Genomic DNA, 24,933 nt, shown 5'->3' with positions numbered 1-24,933 from the left:
CGCGTTGGCTCTACGTGCTTGTGGATCCGCTGTCTGGGGGGGGGGGGGGGGGGGTAGTTATTTACCTACTTTACTTGTTAAAATGTTAATTTACTTGTTAAAATGTTAATTTCTTGATGGGGGGAGAGGGGAGCTCTGTATTGGGATATTTATTTTGTAGTCGTGATTGGGTAGGTTCACTGTTTGAAGTATGGTAGTTTACTGTTTAAGACGGAAACAGACTTAACTAATATGATTGACATTTATCTAAGTTTGCACTGGCCTTTTGGGCATGTACAGGGAGCTGTATATGGCGCAGTATGCATTATGTGTGCTGTGTTGTATATGGTTTCCTGATCATACATAACTGTGTTTTATGTAAATACTTATGTATACAGACTTTTCTTGTCTTTCCTTTTTTTCCCCCTTCTAATTAGTAATTGTGGTTTGTATGCATGGATGCATGGGGGGGCTGTATGTGGCGCAGTATGCATTAACACTGTGTGTGCTTTGCTGCATATGGCCCCCCGGATGTGCTTTTAATTTCTATTTCTAACTACATATGTAAGTGCATATATTTTTATATCATATACACTGATTTCCTTTTTTATTTATTTTTATTATTAATATTATATTAGTGCCTTGTCGTGGTGACAGCCTTATTTCCACTTATCTGTCATAAGTGTTTGGTTATTTGCATTAGCGTGGCTTATAGGGCTTTATCACATTCTAAGTGGGCCTAATGCTGGACTGATTATTATTATTACAGTTGTTATAGTCCCCTCATTTTTTTTTTTTCCCTTTATTCTTTTCTTTTTTCTCTCCCCCTTCTTTACTAGAAATGTTAACATACCATTCTCATTTATTTAAGTGATATGAAGTGGGGAGATTGATCATAATTTGAGCTGATGGAATGTTTGAGAGCTATTCAGCCACAAGAAGGCACTTTTTTGTTGTTGTTGTTTTTACTTTGGTGATCTGTTATATATTTACATAACCACCAGAGGGCAATGTATGGTTACTTTTGGGCAGTTACTTGTTTGCACTCTCTGACAGAGTGAAATGAAGGTTGACTAATAGGTTGATGGGGTGGGGAACTGTTTTTGTGCACTCTGATGCTAATGGGGTTTTCCCCCTCAAGCTTCAATGTTATGTGTTTTTTTATGTTCGTTTGATGTTGCTTTTTCCTTTCTGTTCCTTTTGGGGTTGTTTTGTTTTTCTGTTGGGAAGGTTTGTTGTGAGGGACCAACTAGGAAATTCTAAAATGTTCTACTGTGCTTGCTGTGCGTATGGTTTGAACCACAATTATGACAGAATATAAATTTCTAAGTTTCAATGTAAGGGGAGCGAATATACCGCATAAGCGAACCAGCATTTTGGGGGTTTTGCGATCTAAATCAATTGACTTTGCATTTATACAGGAGTCTCATCTTTTAAAAGAGCATTCCAACCGATTGGCTAATAAACATTATCGTGTTTTAGCCTTTTCAGCTGCTTCTTCCAAAACCAAGGGAGTAGCCATATTGGCTAGACGTAACCTTAGGTTGGATTCTTTGGGTGATTGGTCTGACAGTGACGGGAGGATAGCTGTTGCTAAAATCCGCTTGGAGGGTAAAATGCTAGCACTAGTCTCTGTGTATGCTCCAAATGTTTTAGACAAAGAGTTTTACAAATTACTAACTAAAACCTTATTGGAACTGACGGATTTCAAAATCATTGTTGGTGCTGACTTCAATGCAACATGGCAACATAACCTAGATAGATCCACTGGGGTAGAAAGCAGAGAACAAGCACTAGCGTCTGCAGAACTACGTGCTTGGGCAAACTCAACTGGCTTACTCGACATCTGGCGTTTAATGAACCCAACGGTTAGAGATTTTTCTTTTCTGTCGGGTAGGCATGCTTCATTCTCTAGGATCGATTACGTTTTTGCCCCTGTTAGCTTGTTTCATAAAATTGCCAAGGTAGAGTTGCTCCCAATGTCACTCTCGGATCACAAGGCGGTGCTGTGTGTTGCTTCACTGAAACAGGTTATAGATAGAGCTCCTAGATGGCGGTTTAACACCACACTGCTGCGCGATGCGGCATTTGTAGCTCAGTTTCAAACTGGTTTGCGTGAATTTATAAATATCAATACAGGCTCAGTTGAGGATCCCAGAATTCTTTGGGATGCAATTAAAGGCTTTATCAGGAGTAATACAACCCTCTATGCGTCCACTCAGAGAAAATTAAGGTCAGCCAAACTGGTGGAATTGGAATCTCGGTTTTCTACTTTGGATAATTCTCTCCAAAATAACTTTGATGTTAGTACAGCAACTCAGAGGGAGCTAGTTAAGAAAGAAATTAACTCCATTCTCAAGCGCCGCTCAGAATTTCAAATGAAACGCACAAGGTAAAACTACTATTTTAATAGTGCAAGACCCAGTCACTTACTGGCTTTACGTCTTAGATCCAATGAGCATTTTGCTGATATTGTTAGTGTCAAATCAACAACGGGAGCCATGGTTACAGAACCCAAAGAGGTCAATGCCACGTTTCGTGCTTTTTATGATGAGCTCTACACCTCCGAGGTCATTCACGATGATGCAGTATGCAATAATTTTTTATCCAACATACAGTTACCAACCCTTAGCGAGGCGGATGCGGAAGCCTTAGATAGACCGCTCCATCTGGCGGAATTACAGGAAGCTGTGCTCGCAATGCGTAGGGGCAAGTCGCCTGGTTTGGATGGGATACCCCCTGAACTTTATGCCATCTTTTGGGAAGATCTAGGTCAGCTGATGCTAGACATGTTTCGATATGCAATTGAAAGTGGCTCTTTCTCCAGGGATGTGAATGTAGCTATTATATCATTATTGTTGAAGAAGAACAAGGATCCCACAGATTGCGCAAGCTATAGACCGCTTTCACTTTTGAATTCTGATCTAAAAGTTTTTGCTAAGGTGCTTGCGCGTCGCTTGCAGGGTTTTATGACCACCTTAGTACACTGTGATCAGACAGGTTTCATAGGAACTAGACTAGCCTCTGATAATGCTAGACGACTATTGCATATCATCGATAGGGCTAAGGAGCTGAGGACCCCCGCCGCAGTGTTGTCGCTCGATGCGTTGAAGGCATTTGATCGTCTGGAATGGTCTTACCTGTGGGCTGTACTAGATAAAATGGGATTTGGTGCTTCATTCATACATTTTGTTAAAGTACTTTATTCTAATCCGTCAGCGATGGTCCTAACCGGTAAGATCTGTTCGCCGCTATTCACGATTGGCAGATCTTCGAGGCAGGGTTGTCCCCTTAGTCCTCTCCTTTTCGCACTTTCACTCGAACCCTTGGCTCAGACAGTGCGTCAGTCTGCAGATATTACTCCTGTTTCGATTAACAACACACAGCATCGCATTTCCCTATATGCTGACGATATTCTACTGTTCATTGAGAATGCACCACAGTCAATTACTCATGTCCTTCAAATCTTTGATCAGTTCAGTTCCATTTCCGGCTACAAAATTAATTGGACGAAGTCAGCCCTTCTACCTCTAAATGATCAGATGAGATCTGCTATCCTGCCGCCCATAATCCCAGTAGTAAGCCAATTCAAATATCTTGGCATAGATATTTTCCCCTCTCTTCAGGCTATTGTTAAGAACAACTATGGTGACACTCTAAATAAGATTTGTCTTGATTTAGATAGATGGTCATCTTTGCCCAACTCTCTCCAAGCTCGAGTTTCAATCATAAAGATGAATGTTCTTCCTAGGGTTAACTTTGTAAGCTCTATGCTCCCTTTGCCACCACCGCCGCAATACTGGAATAAGCTTCACTCTTCGATATCTAAGTTTGTGTGGAAAGGGAAACGCCCTCGTCTTAAACTTTCTCTATTACAGCGTGCTAGAGATGATGGCGGCCTTTCATTGCCCAACTTTAAATTTTATTATTGGGCCTTCACGCTCCGCCCCCTTTTAAATTGGTTTAACCCAGCAAATAAGGTTTCTTGGAGAGAGCTTGAGGAGAGTTTAGTGCAGCCTGTTGAATTGAGAGATCTTATCTATTCAAACATAACTACACATCAATGCAAAGTTCGCTTTGGACCTATCATTTCTCATTTAGTGGCAGTATGGAGAACAGCTGAAAAGATGTGTAAGATTGATTGTAAATGGAACTTATTTTCCCCAGTGTTCAATAATCAAAGACTTTTAATCGAGGATCGCCCCATTCGCTTTCCAAGGTGGAGGGCTAAGGGGATTCGTACATTAGGGGACTTATTTGATAGAAATGGTTTACGACCTTTTCGAGATTTGTGTGACATCTTCAATCTGCCTGGAAATACCCTTTTTTTCTACTTCCAACTGAGATTGTCCATGAGGACCTATGGGGTCCCATGGCAAGCTCCCCTTAGATTGCACCCCTTCCATGAGTTTATCTGTGATGGTAACAGAACAAGAGGTTTGGTTTCCACCCTCTATGGTTTTTTATTAGACTGTAGTTATGGGCCCCTATCTGTTGATACTGTTTGGAGGAATGATGTACCAAATTTGGACCCTGACTTTTGTTGGGACACAGTGTGGTCTAACATTAGGCTATCTTCTAGAAATCCAGACCATCAACAAATTCATTTAAATTTTGTTCATCGGACTTATTTAACTCCCCGCAGACTATGTGCTATGAGGATTTTGAATAATCCCAACTGCACTCTCTGCGCCTCAAATAGTATTGGTACCTTCCTTCACATGGTTTGGGAATGCCCAAATGTGTCGTCATTCTGGAATATGGTTGCCTCAAAACTTTCAACTATTTTTAGTATTAATATCATATCTTCTCCTTCTTTATTTTTATTAAATGACGTCTCACAGTTGCAACTAAACAATATACGCAAGCGCATCTTCTTTGCTGGATTAACGGCGGCGAAGAAGATGGTAGCTACGCGGTGGAAACCTCCTCATACGTTAACGTTTCGCCAGTGGGCCTTAACCTTTCTAGATATAGTATATTTAGAGCAGTCGATAGCAAGGTTACACGGAGCAAAAGAAGAAAACATTAATATGTGGTCGGACATTGCAGATAAGCTTAAGGCTATGATTCAAGAAATCACTATATAGTGGTAACAGCCTAGCACAGGCATGCACTATTGTACATTCCGTGTTGGTCCGGGGAAAGGGGGTGGGTGGGTTTTCTTTTCCTTTTCTTGTTTTGCTATTGTTTGTGTTTGTCTGTTAATTGCATTTTTCTTTTGATTAATGTTTTACTTTTTCTTGTTCTATTCATATGTATGTCTCTAATTTTATGTTATGGAAAATAAAAATAATTGATAACAAAAAAAAAACAGAAAAAAGCACGGAGGAGCACGGAATAGTGGAGAGGGTGAGACATGACTGACATTCCTGGTTATTCTTAGAATGGAGCGATGTAACAGCAATGCTCTCAAACTTCCAACTGCAGTCACACGAACGCAAGAGGATTCAAGGGTGGCTCTTATCTAAAACAACCACATTTTCTCCAAACTAAACTCAGGACTAAAAGGTTCTTTATACTAATTAAAAATAATAACAGCTCTGGGAGTGTATGTGTATACATCATTTTGGGCATTGTGGCCATCATTACTACCGTTCAATTTGATTGATTCGAACGAGAAGCTTATTAGTAAAGACGCCACGTGGTTTGTCCCCTACAGCTGCAGTGTGACCAGTGCAGACACAAACAATAAGCCAATAAGCAGACATGACCAGGCACGTGCACACATAGAAATCAAAGGGGGCTTGAGCCCCTGCCCTTTTATCTGTCTGTAAAAAGTGCCCTCTCCAGACCATGAATGTAGTTTTCACTATGGCGAAAGAAATGCAAATGCCCTCTTTCCATGCCATACCTGAAGGCTGCATTCAAGAGAATTGCCTTGTCCAAACTCTCCTGAACTTGAATGCAAAATCTTATGTTGAAAGAATTGCCCTCTCTGTGTATAAATCCATGCCGTTAAGCCACATTGCCAGTATTGACTTGATTATGCTTAGTTCAGTGTGGTATCACACACAGAAAATAGCCGACCTCCAAGCTCACAACGCGTTGCAACGCTTGGAGGTCTGCTATTTTCGATATTTCCACCAAAAGGCCCTTTTAGAAATGTCAGCCCCTGCCTCTCTCTGCACGTCCCTGGACATGACAGATAGCTGGGCTGACAGAGAAAAGAGAGTCACACAGAGTTTCTGCAGTGGTAGAAAAAGTACGCAAATGTTTTACTTCAGTAAAAGTATCAATACTGCAATGTAGAAATACTCTGTTACTCTGTAAGTAAAAGTCTGGAATTAAACATGTATTGTATTATTGTATTGTAAAAGTACAAAATCAGTACAAAAGTATTGGTTTAAAAATGTATTAAAGTACCAAAAGTAGAAAGTACTCATTTTACAGAATGTTCTGTTTCACAAGTTTCCAAATGTCTAAAATGTATGTATAAAACAACTTTCGAAAATAGCACATCTACAAGCTCACAATGCGTCGCATCATGACACATTGAGCTTGTAGATCGGCTATTTTCCAAATGACCGAATAATGTATATTGTGTGATAATAATCAAAATCTACAAAGTAAATAGTAAAAAAGATACCTCTAAATTGTTCTTAAGTACCGTACTTGAGTAAATGTACTTTAGTTACTTTTCACCACTGCGTTTCTGTCACCTTGTCATAAGTCCACACCCCACTGGCCAGCTCCACACAGAAGATCACCAGCAGGCTGCCAAAGTACTAGAGAGAGAGAGAGAGAGAGAGAGAGAGAGAGAGAGAGAGAGAGAGAGAGAGAGAGAGAGAGAGAGAGAGAGCAGTAGTTAGTTTCATTATTCCGAACAACACAAACCACTTCCTTTATAGACGTCGTTCTTCATTTTTCTCTTCTTTCACTTTGATTTGCTCATCCACTTTTGGGTCAAAGCAGATGCTTAAGTGCAGGAGAGGAGAGGAGGAATGACATGCAAGGACCGAGAGACAAGAGACAGAGAACTGAGATGCGTCAGTGTGTGTTTAGACTAGCCAGTCAAACACGTGTTCTGTGTAATGTCTGTCGAAAACTAATGCTCCACTGTTAGTCTGAAGGTGTCTCTATGAATGATTAGTGGTGCTGATGGTGATGATGGGATGTAGGCCGCCTCCCCAAGACCTGAAAGGGCAGGCGCAACACCCCTCCGTCCCTTGGATCTAACCAACAGCACGATTATCACACAACTCTACAAATTATTTGGGGGGGGGTCCCCAGATGATTATCTTAATGTGCAACATTGTTTTCTCTAGCAATAGTAAACAAACCTACATGAAGTTTAAGTGTATAGAGGGTATCTGCACATTTCTAAAGTGACAATTTAAGGACTTTTTAATACCTCTAAAATGACAAATGAAACATTGGCCAAATTGTCAAGGCAGAAATTGTGAAAATAGCCGATCTACATGGTCACAACACCTCGCAACGTTGAAAAAACATGAAAATGTGTAAGTCTTTGAATATCTTTGACCCGATCTTTGACCCGACTTCTAAATCCTTCCTCTAAATCAGTATGTATTTGGCCGCAGACCCCCATCTCAAAATATGTTGTTCCAGGGACCCCCCCCCCCCCCCCCCCCCCCCCCCCCCCCCCCAGAAGCAGAGATTTGAGTTACAAAAGTTTGCTTTGAAAAATATATATTGAAAAATGTGCACACATTTTCAAGATTTTTCAAAAATAGCAGATCCACAAGCTTGCAGAGCGGCACTCGGTGCCGTGCTGTGAGCTTGTATACCTGCTATTTTTCAATAGTTAAAGCATTCAATAATTCTAGGCCTAAATGGGTTAACACTAACTGGATGTACCTCTTGTATTGTTCAAAACTGTATCAGGATTGCATTCCTTTGTTTTGTGGTTGTTTGTATACAATATGTTTGCATGTCGTTTTGACGGCAAAGGAAACAAGCTTCGGCTTTTTTTGTTGTCTAATCCACGGTTGGCGTTTTTGAACGGTGACACTGTTGTGATTTTAAAATTGGCAATAAAGTATTCTATCCTATTCCAGATTCATATCTAGTCGCGTGTCTGTGTGCGGACCATAAACAGCCAATTCATCTTACTAGCTCACACTGTTATTTTTGGTGTGCGATGCCACGTGCAATGAAGCACATCAAGCCCTGTACAATCACTGTGTCAGGGACAAACAGAGACGGGAATGAAACAGCCCCCCTGCAGATGGAGTGAAAACAAACGCATGTACGCACGCACGTGCACGCGCGCAAAACCAGTTATTATAAAGATGAATGCGTGCGAGAGCAGGTCTCTGACAGGCCTGTCAGTGGGGGCCTCGGCTGACAAGCTGTTTGTTTGGGGAGTGTAAATAGTGGTGGCAGACAGATGGCTCTGCCTTTGTTAGTGCAGTCCACTTACACACCAACCCCCCTATACCTAGACCAGTGGTTCTCAACCTTTTCAGGCCGTGACCCCCCAAATAATCATATTTTAACAGGGGACCGCCCTACCCTGACGAGCACTAAGACTCAGAGTTTAGGAATTACATTTTGTATAACACGCCACGGTTCTATTGTGAAAATAGCAGATCTACATGCTCACAACACCTCGCGTTGTGAGCATGTAGATCAGCTATTTTCACAATTTCTGCCTCTAATATTTGAGAAATTTGTCCATTGTTTAATTTGTCATTAAAAAGCCCTTAAATTGTCACTTTAGAAATGTGCATATACGCTCTATACACTTAAACTTTAGGTTGGTTTGTTTACTGTTGAGTGAGAAAACAATGTTTCACATTAAGTTAATCATCTGGGGACCCCCCAAAATAATTTGGGGACCCCCCTGGGGGTCCCGACCCACAGGTTGAGAACCACTGACCTAGACCTTGCACACACACACGCACACACACACGCCAGTGTTGATTTTGACAGGACATTTTAATTTTGTTTTAGTCATAGCCTTTTGAATAAAGTTCCATTTCCATTATGTCATATTTTAGTAATCTGAAATGTTTTAGTTTTAGTCTAGTTTTAGCCGACTAAATATCATAAGACACAAAACTGAAGTCGACAAAATCTACAGTTTATTGTGTTGACAACAATCTGCTATTTTCAGAGTGCAACCAAACATAAAATGACTTGTCTTTTAGTGGATCTGGATCTCTTCTACCTAACATTTTAGTCTAGTTTTATTAGTTTTAGTCATCATAGCTTAGAAGATGATCAATGAACATTTTTCGTCAAAGTTTTAGTCGACAAATTCAACACTGGAACACACGCACGCACGCACACGCACGCACGCACGCACGCACACACACACACACACACACACACACACACACACACACACACACACACACACACACACATGCATGCATGAAGGTACGTTTGCGCGCCGCGGACACAACCATGCAGAGGTGAGGGCAGGGCCAATGTGTGGCATTTGAACAGCAATTTGAAATATGCCTGGACTTTCAGCGCTGGACTTCCTCTTCCTGGCCAAGGGCTCACAACACACCTTCACCTCCTTCACTCCTCTAATAGCGCTTTACACAGAGCAGACGCAGCATGGAGGGCGAAGGAGCCAGGAGGACAGGCGGACCAAGGGAGGGAGAGAGAGAGAGAGAGAGAGAGAGAGAGAGAGAGAGAGAGAGAGAGAGAGAGAGAGAGAGAGAGAGAGAGAGAGAGAGAGAGGGGAGTAGAGGGGAGTTCAAGTTTAGGTGGTGGGGATTGCTATCTGTAAGTGGCAAGGAGGCCTATTTTTAAGCGACCTTTTCCTCCTCAAGTGGAAACAGCCAGCAGGCTGCAATCTAAAACCCGCCCAGCGTCACCCTGAAACCCATTGTGCCTCCATTCAATTAAATTTGCATTGCTATTCCACTTAATCGTCCGTCCACCTTTTGCACAGGCGCAAAGTGAGCCAAAAGCACTTTACTCAGGGTCACGGCGAGGAAGGTGCCAACAAGACCGGAAACAAAAGCCGTGCAGACAATGCAAACGGTGCAACAAGACAAGATGCCCGATTACGATGGCCGATAGGTAAGTGCACATTAAAGTCCAAATGATCAGTATCCACATCACACTGATGCAAATTTGTACCAAACCCAACCCCTTAAAACCAGTGGTGGAAAAAGTGCTCACATTTTAAGTAAAAGTATCAATAGTGCAATGTAGACATACTCTACTACAAGTAAAAGTCTGGAATTCAAAATGTACTTGAGTAAAAGTACAAATGTATTGGCATCAAAATATACTTAAAGTACCAAAAGTAGAAAGTACTCATTATGCAGAATGTCCCATTTCAAATTTTCAAATGATTGTGTGGTAAAAGTACAATATTTGGATTCGAGATGTAGTGGAGTAGAAGAAAAAGTATTGGAAATTGGAAACACTCAAGTACTTAAGTAAAAGTACTTAGTTACTTTACACCACTGCTTAAAACCCTGCATCCTCCACCAGCACTATAGCAGTGGCGACAGCCACGACCGAACGGTACAGCCTCTGCCGTCTCATGCTGCTAATGCAGGAAAAAGCATTTTGACATTTCTGGCGTTCCTGGGGTGTGTGACTGTAACTAAGAAGCCATGTCTGAGGTGTGAACCTTTGGAATGGGGGTCTAACAGTTACAAAGCGTGTTCTATATAACAGAGTGCTCGTGGCTTCATACCCTACCACGGCCAAGACATCTACCCAAGTGTCAGAATGTCCACGAGCAAATTAACTTTTGTTTCATGACACTACTTAAATGTTCTAAAATAGCCAAACTAGAGGCCCGCAAACACGTTGCACTTGCTGTGAGCTTGCAGCAGGTCTGTTATTTTTTAAGGAGAAAAGCTTTAAAGGGTAAGACCACTTTGGTAGAGTAGAGGCTTGGATTGTGAGTTACCTTGCCATGATGAACAGTAACTGATAGTACAATATGCTATTGTTGTTTAACATGGTATAGATATCATTCTCAGTGTTAAAAGTCAATGCCATGATGTTTTGATCTGATAACTAATGCACGAGACGAGAATCTGCCCCACTCCAGGGACAGAAAGATTGACCGGCGAAATGTCAAAGTGTCCCGGACACTGGATAATGAGAAACCAAAACATTCTACATCCTTGCTTCTGAGTTCACGAGACTCAGTCACAACACCATCTCATGATCCATTGTTATGGTTAATTGTCCAATCATAATGTGACTAATGTATTTTATGCTGTACACATTCAACTATATATGTGGAATCATTATGCTTTGTACTCAGAGAAACTATGGGTGAGAAAATGCTCTATACTGTACTTGTACAGTACTTTGAACTCTGACTAAACTTCAACACAAAAACGCATATTCTCCGGTGTGGTCTCATTCATTGTGTGGAGTATTTTATTATGATTGGGGAAAACTGTTTATCCATATGGAATATGATCCAAAATTCCATCAAATGGTCCATTCGATTGCCGGATTAGCTCCGAGGAGATATTGGTCTCTTCCGCTGCTAGAACCAGTTAACAACCAGCCGGGGATATTATCAGTTTCCCCTGACTCCCACGGAAAGGACTATCTCCCACACGTTTTTTCCTCCTGCGCGAGGAGAAATTACCTTGGGACGCCCCGAGCACAGGGAGGCAGAAAACACCTGCCGAAATCTAAACAACCTTTTTACAAACGGAACAATTGCACCATTTTTGAGCTTGAAGCCTCTCTCCAAAGCTTGCGGAATGAACTGATAACAGCTTTAATGGCTAAGATAGACAATGAGGAAATGAAACCGGTTGTTTCTAGGTGCCCCACAATTGCACCATTTTTGCCGAAATGGAGGCAGCCAGGGTTGGCTCTGGCACAGCGTTCCACACCAGGGACCGGACACAGACAGTTTCTCTCACAGAGACTTGAGAGGCGGGCTTCATTCTCACACACTGTCCTAATTCAACAGAACCCAGGTCATACGTTTATACCTGCTGTCTTAAGAGTCTAGCTAGCTCTTAACACAGCTGCGTTTTTATTGTTTAATGTTTTGTAGTCTATTGTTTTTGTCGCTTTTTGTTACATGTTTTGAGGACATAGCAGCCGTTTGGCCACGGAGATTGCTTGTCTAAGGTTGGGTTTGTATCAGTACGAGACTTCAATATAGATTTCATTTTATGCTCTAGAACGGCTGTTTCAAGAAGTTCTGAGACAAAATCTTTTTATTTGGGGCCAGAACATATTTTGTTCTGAAGGAATGTCTCTTCGGCCAGTACGATAACCCAATACGGCTGATTAGAGCCACTTAATCACATAAGAAATAGCGTGGTTATTTTAATTAGGAGATTTCACTTTATGCTCTAGAACCGAACGTTCTGACGGAAATCTTCATGCTTTAAGCTTCGTTTTCGTCTTATCTTATTTTATTTTATTTTATTTCCGTCTCAGGCGACTCTGAGATGTTGAATACAGGAGCTTTTTATCTCAGCGCTCCTAAGAACATTTTTAAGAAACATGACCATTCAAGCTAAAAAAGCCCCCTGCTCCGAGAAGCAGTGTTTTTATCGTGTAAAACCTGGACCCACACGGATGAAAGGTTACAATCTGAACCCAGAACCTCTTTTTAACCCGGACCTCAAGTCATTCTGGAAGATCATCGGGGACTCCCAGTTATCAACACTGCCTAAAACTTTTCCTGGAACATGTCAATGGATATGTGCGGAGCTGTGGAGAAATCGGACATTATTTGCCACTGGATGTTCGAACCTCATCAGGAAGGAACAGAGGACGCAAGCAATGTTTTCAAGATGCTGAAGGGCTTGACAGAGCCCCCCCCCCCCCCCCCAGCCGAACCTGGCTGGCCTTTCACTCACAACGCGATGGGGCGCGTTGTGAGCTTGTCGATCTGCTACGTGACTTTCATGGATTACAATGTCCTGAAAAGAACAAACACTCTTGACCCTTGGGACGCCCCGAGATAATGGTACTATATATTTTGTTTACTTTTGACTAAGAACGACTTCTGGAAAGAAAAAAAAAAGAAAAATCAAGTTCTGACTGACAAACCTCTGTGTTAAATGTTTTTGATAATCTATCTCTGTCTAATCATCTCTAATCCAATTTTCCTCCCCTGGTTACATTTCGGTTTGTCTATTATGAAAGCAAGAAAATCAAACCAAGTATAAAGTGAGCGGTGCTACTTCTGTGTACAATATGGTACAATATGTGCTTGGCTTATGCTGCTTGCTTGCTGCTTGCCCGCGCTCGCTTGACCGATGCTTACATTTTGGTTTATTATTGTTTTATTTTGGAAAAAAACTATGAGGGGATTGCTGGAATTGTTTTTTATTTCATTTTTCTTATTTTTACCTTGAGAGGCCACGAGCCGATTCAGTTTCTGTGTGACCTTGCTCTCTCTTTCTCTCTCAAAAATGGGTTTCATTCGCTCTTGTTCTGTATAATCTACTGTTTACATTCTAATACAGGGCTTGATAACAATGTGCTGGGGTTATATTTGAATCTGTCTTATTTGAATCTGTCTTGGGTTTTTCTCCCTCTGTTGGTGTTCTAACTCACTTGCCTGGTTTGCAAAACTAGGAATTATTTACACATATGACTGTCTCTCTCTCTCTCTCTAAAAAGGGATCTCATTCACTCTTGTTATGACTACACTCGTACTGATAACAACCAACGCTTGGGTTTATTTGAATGTTGCTATGTGATGCCCCTAACGTCTTAATAATTTTTTTTCCCATCAATGACAGGTGGGCTTTATTTTATTTTAGGGGACAGGACGGACTAATGACATGGCAGAACAGGTATAGTGGAACTAACTCCACTAACTCGCTACCAACTTAACTGACTGATTATCAGTGACTGACTGACTGACTGACTGTTTTATTTCAATTTTATTTTAACCAGTTTTCTCCTGTCCTCCTGTTTTGTCGTGAAAAACACTATTTCCTGTGTAACAACTGAACCTTGTTCTTTCAAACCACACCTTATGGACATGAACCAAAAACATTTACTTTTACCATTCTTAACACATAAACTGCAGTATGGGTTAAGGATGGAAGAGGCCTAGCCCTGCTTTACTCAACCTTTAATTTCTCATGTTGGTTTATTTTTGGTAATACTTTATCCTCTTTACTTGAGTAAAAGCAGGCTGAGACGGTTCCAAAAACAATTTAGATGGCTGGGCTCCATTCAAACCCGTTCAGTCAAATTCCACAATTATTACAACCCTACTGGGCTTATACGGGATTACACATTATGGAAAAAAAAAAAAATGACATTATGATTATGTTATGTATTTTTATTATTATTATTTTACTTCTTTAAAGTCTCTCTCTCTGGGACACTTTCAGTAGAGAGCCTTTCAGCAGGCCTCGCTAACTATTGTTTTGGGAAAACCTTATCTTGTTATGATACACTTCCCCCCTCACAGGCCTGGAAGCTCACTAACTCTGACAGTGAGCAGAATCACTGTCCATCCACAAGGTTTACTGTACCTCTGGACCATCTGTTTCTCATTTAACCATATTGCCTCCAAACATCAACAAAATGTGTTTGGAGAATTAATATTTAGAATTAATATTTTTTCATTTAATTTTATTTCTTTCATATTTTCATTTTCTGAATTCATATTTCATTTTCTGATTTCATATTTTCATATTTCATTTTGTTTTCATTTCATCCCATTTAAATATATTTCACCTTATTGAAGTTGATTCCAATCCTCAACAGGGTTAATCTGTTTCCCCTAACAGAACAAACTGACACAACTTGTGTCCTCTTTTGGTGATGTATCTAAACATTTCAATTTAATTTCTATATATAAATACCTTATTGCCTTACATTATGGATTGATTTGTCCCTGTCTTTTCCCTTGTCTTACAGATAAAGATATTTTGAGATGATAATTGAGAATGAGTTGACAGACACATACTTCACTGCATGTCTGTCCAAAGTGGAAATGTCAAAAAGGATGATTGAAAAATCCATATGTATTTCGTGAGTATGAAACTGCATCACACACGTTTTCCCGCTGTAAAGTTTTCTTTAAGACCTTGACTCGGACAAAAGCCAGTAAGGAGGAATAGACAGTTGGCTTTAAGGCGGCTCCGGTTTGACACCTCACTATAAATGTCCCCAACCTGCAGGGACAATTAAGACCACTGATTACCTAAAGGTAACCTCGGAGGTGTACGAATTATGACCGCCAAACGGCTGATTTTCGGATGCTGTCTAAATACATTTTGAATGCTTTTGTCTTTAACCTAAATTATGGTAAAGAGTCAAGTTCGTCTTGTTTTGACTAAAATCGGCCCCAAATTGTAATAACCACCCGGGAGCGTGATGCTGATGTGTTTTTATCTTGCTTGACATGGATAATTTCCAATCAATCTTCGACACATTGAACCTTTGTAAAATACATATATATAATAATTAATAATTAAGACAATAAAAATCTTTTACCTCTACTTAAAAAACAAAAACAAAGTTCAATTATGATATTCTGATTTAAATACCTTTGGAAATATACAGTTCTTTTGACTCTACTCTTCAAAAACTATCGAAATGTTTTTGACTTAAATTGTTCAATTATTATGTTCTGTTTCTAATACCTTAAAAAAAAAAAGTTTAACCCATGTTTTCTTCCCTTGTTGTTTATGCTGCCTTGACATTTAACACTTCAAATGCTATCTCAGGAGGGAATTGATAGTACAATATGCTATTGTTGTTTAACATGGTATAGATATCATTCTCAGTGTTAAAAGTCAATGCCATGATGTTTTGATCTGATAACTAATGCACGAGACGAGAATCTGCCCCACTCCAGGGACAGAAAGATTGACCGGCGAAATGTCAAAGTGTCCCGGACACTGGATAATGAGAAACCAAAACATTCTACATCCTTGCTTCTGAGTTCACGAGACTCAGTCACAACACCATCTCATGATCCATTGTTATGGTTAATTGTCCAATCATAATGTGACTAATGTATTTTATGCTGTACACATTCAACTATATATGTGGAATCATTATGCTTTGTACTCAGAGAAACTATGGGTGAGAAAATGCTCTATACTGTACTTGTACAGTACTTTGAACTCTGACTAAACTTCAACACAAAAACGCATATTCTCCGGTGTGGTCTCATTCATTGTGTGGAGTATTTTATTATGATTGGGGAAAACTGTTTATCCATATGGAATATGATCCAAAATTCCATCAGTAACTCCAAAGGTGGAAATTTGACAATTTATTTTAAATTGACAATTTAAAATAATTATGCTCCTCATACTTCAGGATGGGGCCTCCCAGGAGGCCCCTCAGAGGGTCTTTTAGCCTGAAAACGGACGCAATCAAAGCTTATTCAGACAATATACAGTACATACAACATCACCAAACCCAGTACTGGTTTATTATATTTTTTTTAATAAAAATGTCAACTTCCTATCTGAATATTGTTTGAGTTCGTTTGTGCTAAAAGATGTAATTTCTTGCCCACATTTGGAGTTACAAGGTAACAACCCAAACCTCTACCAAAGTGGTCTTGCCCTTTCAGAACTGGGACCGGGACATACAGTAATGGCATAATTGCAGATACAAAATCCTCTAAAAAAAAGTTAAATAATAGCCAGTATATTGGCCAAACCAATATATCGGTTGGGCACTATGATTTTAATAGCAGCTTAAAACATCCACTCCTGTCTTGTCTGTGTGCCTGGGTGAGTACTGCAGACGGAAACGACGAGTGTTGTCGTTGGCGATGCTGCTACAGCTGCCAGCGTGTACCGTCCTTGGGAACCTCGGGGAGGTCCCCCAAAAAAACTTTCGCCGGCTGGTGAATACGGGCCGTCCCGTAACCCTAGCAGCAGCAGCACTCTCCCTCTCAGCCTGCCCTCGGCAGGTGGGGACAGATAAAGTTACCCCATTGTCCCCGCCGCTGGAGATAGCATTGTCCCCTCGGTGCGTCAGCGAAACACAAGAATGCCTGTGGTAGACTGGCCCAACAGAGAGGGGCTCTGACTGAGGTGAATGGAGTTGTCACAGAGGGAGAGGGGGGAGGGGGGAGACACAAGACAAGAGGACAGGAAGACATACACACAGACCCACACACAAACACAGACAACCCAGAGACATTTGGGAGATAAGGTCACTTATATCAATAGTGTGTGTGAGTGTAGGTGGTGTTGAGAAGATTCCAAGATCTTATAGATTAACTGGGGCCCTTGAAAAACGTGGCACGGTTGTGTATTTATTTTCGCTGTCACATTGTGTCCAAAATTCTATGTGACTCATGGTGACACTTATTTTTTCTCCCCCAGTTGAAAATACATCACTTTTAGTCCTGTCCTGTCAGACAACTGGTTGTCCCATGTTTGACTTCCTTATGTCTCATCTCTCTCTCTCTCTCCCTCAGAGTGAATGATTGAGCAGGATCAACACACCCCTAATCTCTCTGATGTCTGACAGAATGAGACTTAAAGGAGTAGTTCACCCCCAAAACAACTTTCTTTTCTATCCATTACTCACCCCATGGAGACCTGAGTTCAATAATATTTTTTTAGTTTTTGTAGCATTCCTAAGCCAATAATTTGGCTTTAGACCCAAATATATTTGGGTCTCCATCCGGAATCAATGGACCTACAGAGCCTCTCCTCAAATTATTGGCTTAGGAATACGACAAAAACGAAAAAATATTATTGAACTCAAATCTCCATGGGGTGAGTAATGGATAGAAAAAAGTTGTTTTGGGGGTGAACTACTCCTTTAAGTCAATCCCTCTCGCTTTCTTCTTCGCTCTCTCTCTCTCTCTCTCTCTCTCTTTCTATCTCACTCTCACACACACGCACGCACGCACGCACGCACGCACGCACGCACGCACGCACACACACACACACTTTCTATTTCTCTCTCTCTCTCTCTCTCTCTCTCTCTCTCTCTCTCTCTCTCTCTCTCTCTCTCAGGCCCTGGCAGATTCAGTCAGCGCTACCGGTGAATAGTTTTACAGCTGCACGCGTCTGCAGAAGTGCTCATCGGCAGGACGCTGACATTGGCAGACGCACAGACCTGTGCAATCCTCAGTGCTCACTTAACTTGGAAAGTACACTCATGAGTTAAACGAGCGCAGAGGGGTTTTTACCGTGAGAGTTGTGAACGCAGCGCTGCAGGACGGACACAGCACAGCCGGCCCCTCGAAACCCTGCGTGATCACGATCAGCCTGCATTGGCACCGTGTCCAAACTGAAGCCCAGATTAGGGATGGGACGCTATGAGAATAACATGCCACTTTTGTATAACCACTTGAATCCCCAGCATCCCTATTCTGGGGGGAACATTCACCATTTTGGACAAATTGATTTGTATCAGTGAAGTAAGAGTGTACCAAATGCACTCTCTTCAAGTCCGTATAGAGGGTTTCAGTGGTAATGAATTTGCAGCTCAACAAAAGCGAATTCATCCTTCAAGGAATGACAATGCACGATAAATTCAAAATCTCCACGATAAGACTTTTACAAGTGGATCGTCCCATCCCGATCTTGCCATTTGCTTTTTTATTTCGCCCTCTGGGTTAGTTAGCACAGTGTGAATGCTGTCAGAGAATGCTTGGGGTGCAAGTTGGGAGCGCCTGGCAGTGTTTGACTTGTAATACCACTGGCACACTAAAATACAGAAGTTGTGAACTAACACCAGGGGCTGAAGGGCGCCTTTACCTACCACAATTACAACCTGCTCTTCCAATAACAACCAGTTGAGCTCAGCATAGTTTCCACACACAGAGATATGCACAGCACATATACAGTATTTGTGTGTGTGTGTGTGCGTGCGTGCGTGCGTGCGTGCGTGCATGCGTGCGTGTGTGCGTGCGTGCGTGCATGCAACCACACTCGCTCGTGCACGGAGGAAGACCACGAGAGTGAGCAGCACAACACCTACCCAGGACAGGAGCAGCAGATTGCATTTCAGCGTGCCGCAGTAGCCCACCATGGCCACTATGATTAGAAAACAACACACCGCTATGATGACTGGATGGACGGCCGGGGAATACGTCAGAACTGCTGCTTCCTCCAGCCTAGAGAGAGAGAGAGAGAGAGAGAGAGAGAGAGAGAGAGAGAGAGAGAGAGAGAGAGAGAGAGAGAGTATTTAAGAAAGAGTTATAACAGTATGTCTAGACTCATGTCATCAACATGGATCTGTCCCTTTTAGCGCCACCATCAGTGCGATTGCTTTACACATTTTAGGACACTGGCTGCTGTGGTGACTACGTGTTGCGTTCTGTCGGTGTTTTTGTGTTTATTTGTTTTTGTTTTTGTTTATGTTATATGTGAAAAAATTGATTGAATGCAAAAATGTAGTATGCCAAAGCAAATTCCTATGTGTATTACACAATGGTTAATAAAGAAATCTGAATCTGAATCTGAATCTGAATCACTGCTTCAACAGATTTTGGCCTAAAAAGCGGTAAACAGTATCTCTAAAGTCATGTCATCAACATGGATCTGTCCCATTTCCCATATTCCCTCCTGATTGGCTACCATTGCCTTCTAAAGTTTGTGTATGCGACCTGACGGTCGCTTATCTCCCAATTTAGGGAGTCTTACTGGTGTAAATAGTGTAAAATGTTGTTATATACATGTTATATATAAAGGGTATAAAGCTTTTTGTTACAAATAGAAGAAATCTTTTGCAGTCGCTTTGGAACAGATAGCAGCATTTTTGTCTCAAAACGATTTCAATAGTATACCAAAAAAAGCTGCAGACAATACTAGACTTCTACCAATGGAGGGGCGGGGGGGTCGATTCCAAGAGCTTGTAGATTAACAGGGTCTCTTCATTTGGAGTGCTTATTTGATTATTTGTATTAATTAAAACGTCCAGGTTCCAAGCAGCGCGACTGATATGTCACCCCTGTGTCCACACTTCTGCGGCTTGTGCTGACATTTTTCTTTCCAGTTGAAAATACATCACTTTTGATTCCCAACTCTCCATCACAGTACACCCCATCAAAATCTCCATGCCCTACACCAGTGCCTCTCAACCAGATGATTAGCTTAATGTGCAACATTGTTTTCTCACTCAACAGTAAACAAACCAACATCAAGTTTAAGTCTATAGAGGGTATCTGTACATTTCTAAAGTGACAATTTAAGGACTTTTTAATACATTTGAAATGACAAATTAAACAATGGCCAAATTGTCAAATATTAGAGGCAGATATTGTGAAAATAGCCGATCTACATGCTCAATAGAACCATATTATATTATTGTTACCTTTGTTACCTAAAATATTACGGTACATAAATAATATGTAATTGTTGTCACGAGGAGAACTTGAGAGAATATCTGTTTCCAGCTTGAAAATAACTTTATACTTGATGTTTATTGTTTAATCACTTCCTGAACCCACAGCATCCCTATTCTGGGAGGGGAACATTCACCAAAAATAGCAGATCTACAAGCTCTCAGCACATTGCAGCGTGCCACTTTGAGATACGTCTAATTCTCTATTGCTTGCAATTCTTTTTAACTCTCTCTTTCTCTCTCTTCTCCCTCTGTCAGTCTCACTCTCCCCTCGGTCACTGACTCTCTCTCTCTCTCTATCTCTCGCTTTCTTTCTCTGCAGTGCATCATTCAGTAAACAGTGAGGGCATTCTGCAGGAATGTGGATGTCCTCTCCGAACGTTGCGCTCACCTCCAAAAGACAGATGGGAGAAGTGGGGGATGTGTCTGGGAGCGTGACTGGAAAGTTCTGAGGTAAGCTTATTTGGAAGGATACTGCAGTGGGTTCTTGTGGGGTCGCGTGTGAAGCCAATCAGATGACTGATTCAATTAGATTTTGATTATAGGGGTGGCAGCGAGTGGAGTGGAGGTGGCAATCGGGTGAGCTGTAGAACTGGTCGCTTCCTGTTACCCACGGCCTGTATCAGGGCCCACTCGAAAATCTCAACGGCATTTGATGGGCCCACCCATCGGACCGCGGCAGCTGAATGGACGAATGTTACATCCTCCAGTGACAGCCTCCATGTGGGCTAGTCCCAGTTGTCCTACGCCCAGTTGTCCTACGTCCCAGTTGTCCTACTGTGTCCCAGTTGTCCTACTGTAGCCTGGCTGTATGGGCTAGTCCGCGAACAGACTGTAAAGCAAGCGATCTTCATCCCATTCATGCGTTTATCGTGCGCTTGCCCAGGCCTTACGGCCTGGGCATAAAAAGGCCTGGGCATAAAATAACGATTGCATTCACCACGGCTTCGTAACTCGCGCGGCGCTCCGCTGGCCTTCGCGCCGCTTGCAATGTCGTGGACAATAATTACAGCAGTAGGACGGCGAATTTTCGGCGAGAGCTGTACACTACTTGAGTAGCTGTACAAATGCTGAGGTGGGGGTAGGCTACATGTAGCTACTGGCTACAGTAGGACAACTGGGACACAGTAGGACAACTGGGACACAGTAGGACAACTGGGACGTAGGACAACTGGGCGTAGGACAACTGGGATTTTCCCCTCCATGTGCCACCCCCTTTTCATGTCTCTGTAATGGATTTACCGGTATTCTGTACGTTTAGATTTTCTATATTTTTGGGTAGTTCTTCTTTCTGCCACACTGTTGTTTTGTCCAGTTGTTTTAATGTTTAATGGACCACAATGGAAACAAGCCTCTGGCTTTATATGCCATCCATCTGGCGTGTTACTGCACAGCACAACAATAAGTGTATTTTGGATTCATGTCAATTTGTGTTTTCAGATATATAATCACTTGAACCGTCAATACTTAATAAACTTGACTTACTTAATAAACTTGACCTTTCACTCTGTCTTCTCTTTTTATTCCCCTCTACACCAAACCTCTTTGCCGAAAATAGCTGATCTACAAGCTGATCTACCGAAAATAGCTGATCTACAAGCTGATCTACTGATCTACAAGCTGATCTACAAGCTCACAACGCCTCGCAGCGCGTAGATCTGCTATTTTTGGCTAAAGTTCTCGTAGGGTTCAATTGATTAATATAAAAAAATAGTTTCTATCACACAAAGATTTGGAGGCCCCGCTGTAGTAACCCTGAGGACCCCTTAGGGGTCCCGGACCCCCTGTTGAAGACCCTTGATCTAATAAAAGCAAAAAAATAAAATTAATAATATAATATTAAAATGTCCATAAAATATTCAATCAATCAACCAACGAACGGATCACTCACCGGGTGTGCGCCGTCAGGGTCAGCACAGTGTTCAGATAGTCCCTGAGCCAGACCGCAACTCCCAGGACACATGCTGACATCAGCTGGGGGGGAGAAGGGCACACATCGTAAAAGACAGACACATGCGGCAGTGGGCAGATAGCATTTCAGCATCTGAGCCGTGTTCATTTTGACAGTAGATTTTAGATGTAGTTTTAGTCACCGTCTTTTGAATAAGATGTCATTTGGTTTTGCTGATATTTTACTCATCTGAAAAGTTTTAGTCGCCTTAATATCATAAGATTTTAGTCTACTAAATGTATAGCTGATTTTGTCGACACAAATGTATTTTGGCGGGCATCGTAATAGCTGTTTTTACACTTGGTTGCCATTTCAGAGCACAAAATCTGAGTGCAACGAAACATAAAATGGATCTGGATCTCTTCTCCACAAGTCCTTCCCTAACATTTTAGTCTAGTTTTCATTTGTTGACGAAATAGTCAATATATTTAAACTCACGTTTAGGGCGTGGGAAAAGGCTGCCAAGAGCGTATGACCAGCGGCTCGCCGCTCCACTCGCAGTTTCTACCGTAATTACACTACTTAATGCGCAGCGAATTTTGGACGGGAGTCGGGGGCTCATTTTACCGGACGTTCGGCCGCGGCGGCTCACGTTACTGCGGTCGACTTTGGGGCCGCCTCGGCCTCGGACCGACGAGTGGCACGCTTGCCGTGGACCACCTCCAGGGACCCCTGGCTATATAACAGGGGGACATGCGGATATAGAGAGAGAGAACCAGGGGCACAGGGCGGCCGCCGTTCCACTCCGAAGTGGGCTGCAGTGGCGGCGGTCCTCCGCAGCAGCGCGACCACATTTGCGGCCGTCCGGTGGTCCCCCGGGGCGATGTTCAAATATGAACTTAGCATAAGATTCAGTAATCCTTAATCATGTTCCATCATATTCAAGGGCTTTTGGAGAGAATTGAGACAGACTCCATAGAGCACTATGGAGTATGGGGGGGGGGGGGGGGAGCTTCAGCTGCAGCTGAAGCTCATTGATGCTCTCTATTCAAACACACTAGGCCTAGTGCTTTCTTGGGTTTAAATCCTATTACTAGACTACTATTACTGAACTATACTGTCTTGTACTTTTCCTATGCGAACTACTAATAAAGTATTCAAACAAACAAACAATCAATCAATCAATCAATCAATCAATCAATCAATCAATCAATCAGTCAGTTTCAATTTTATACTATAGTTCTGCTAATGTCTGCTAATTTCTTTGTATCGTTCCACTTGCACTTGTTTATCTCATATCCTGTCCTGATTGGGTACTGAAAAAGCATTTATGATAATCAAAGAGAGAGCGACTGAGAGAGAGAACGCTGATGTTGTTGTTTTTTCGTGGACACTTGGGAGACGCCACTGGATCCAGAGAACACCTGCTCCTTCTCTCTTACCCAGGGGCGTCACAAGGGGGGGGGGGGGGGGGGGGGGGGGGGGACTGGACTGAGTCACTAGGGCCCAAGGTGGAGGGGCCTAATTATTTTATACTTTAGCTATTGAAAAATAGCAGATCTACAAGCTCACAGCGCGGCACCGAGTGCCGCGCTGCGAGCTTGTAGATCTGCTATTTTTGAAAAGTCCTGAAAATGTGTGCAATTCTTTGAATAGATGTATTTTTTAAGCAAACATTTGTAACTAAAATTTTGCTCCTGGGCCTGGGTGTCCCTGGAACTACATATTTAGAGATGGGGGTCTGTGGCCAAATACATATCATTTTGGGGGTTCTTCAAAGGTTTGAGCACCACTGACATAGAAACTTTTTTTTTTATTTATTTAAAAAAAAAAAACCTTAAAAGGATTTGAAATATTCAAAGACTTGCACAAATCAAATGTTCACGAATTTTAAAAAATAGCAGATCTACAAGCTCGCAGCACGGCACAGAGTCAGCTTGTAGATCTGCTATTTTTCATTATTTAAAGCACAATTAGGGGCGGGCCCCCCTTTGAAGAACATTCATGGGGGGCCCGCAGTGAATCCTTGCACCCAGGGCCCAGCATTTGGTGCGACACCCCTGCTCTTACCCAGAAGAGTAAGTTGAGAGCGTAGAGCAGGCAGCGCAGGCACCTCACCGCGTCCTCCCGAGCCATTCTGAGCGCACCAACTGTCGGCCAATAACACTCCTCATGTTAACCCGAGGCACCATGGCAACATTCACTGTCAACAAAATAAGGAATAGAACAGTCAGGGGTCTTCAACGTTTTCAGGCCAAGGACCCCCTTAGTTGAGGGAGAAATGAAGCAGGGACCCCCACAACAACTTTTCATAGATTCCATAGTTTCATCGTTTGACAGCACAATCATCGGTAACACTTTACTATAAGGTACAAAGTAATACACTTAGTTAATGCTTAACTAACACTTTATTCCTGATTAACTAATACATCAGTTAATCATGAATGCATCATGACAAATCATCAAGTAATGTTGGAATAGCTATTACTTAACTAACTTAATCTATCAGTAGTTAAGACTATGTTAGTTAATAGTTAGTTAACATCATCCATATTATGGATGGTTTGTAGATCTGTTTTTTCTGGTCAATTCTATGCCCAGGATGAGTGCTTCATAGGCGGGTAGGATTAGTGCGTTGACCCGGTGGTACTGGTTGGTCTAAAACTTCCAGGGGTCTGCCATATTGGACTGGATCCCAGATGGGTCAGTTGGTGAGTATACTGTACCACCGGGTCAACGCACTAATCCTACCCGCCTATGAAGCACTCATCCTGGGCATAGAATTGACCAGAAAAAACAGATCTACAAACCATCTGTAATAAGGTTGATGTTAACTA

At 42.0% G+C, this 24,933-nt stretch overlaps 1 protein-coding gene across 1 annotated transcript in view; it reads right to left on the bottom strand.

Moving 5' to 3' along the window:
• tspan12 (tetraspanin 12) overlaps positions 1-24,291 on the bottom strand; it is a gene marked incomplete at its 3' end in the record, with an annotated part of 33,952 nt that extends 9,661 nt beyond the window's left edge. The window contains exons 1-4 of the mRNA XM_080754300.1: positions 24,167-24,291; positions 22,097-22,179; positions 18,841-18,976; positions 6,642-6,707 (exon numbers count right to left, since the gene is read on the bottom strand). Coding sequence (XP_080610426.1) covers positions 6,642-6,707; positions 18,841-18,976; positions 22,097-22,179; positions 24,167-24,232 — 351 coding nt within the window. The 5' untranslated portion in view covers positions 24,233-24,291. The remainder of the gene's footprint in view (positions 1-6,641; positions 6,708-18,840; positions 18,977-22,096; positions 22,180-24,166) is intronic.
• Positions 24,292-24,933: the final 642 nt, after the last annotated feature.

The sequence above is a fragment of the Nannobrachium achirus genome, assembly GCF_963921795.1.
Source record: "Nannobrachium achirus genome assembly, chromosome: 23".
NCBI lineage: Eukaryota > Metazoa > Chordata > Actinopteri > Myctophiformes > Myctophidae > Nannobrachium > Nannobrachium achirus.
This window is presented reverse-complemented; position numbering and strand designations above follow the sequence as displayed.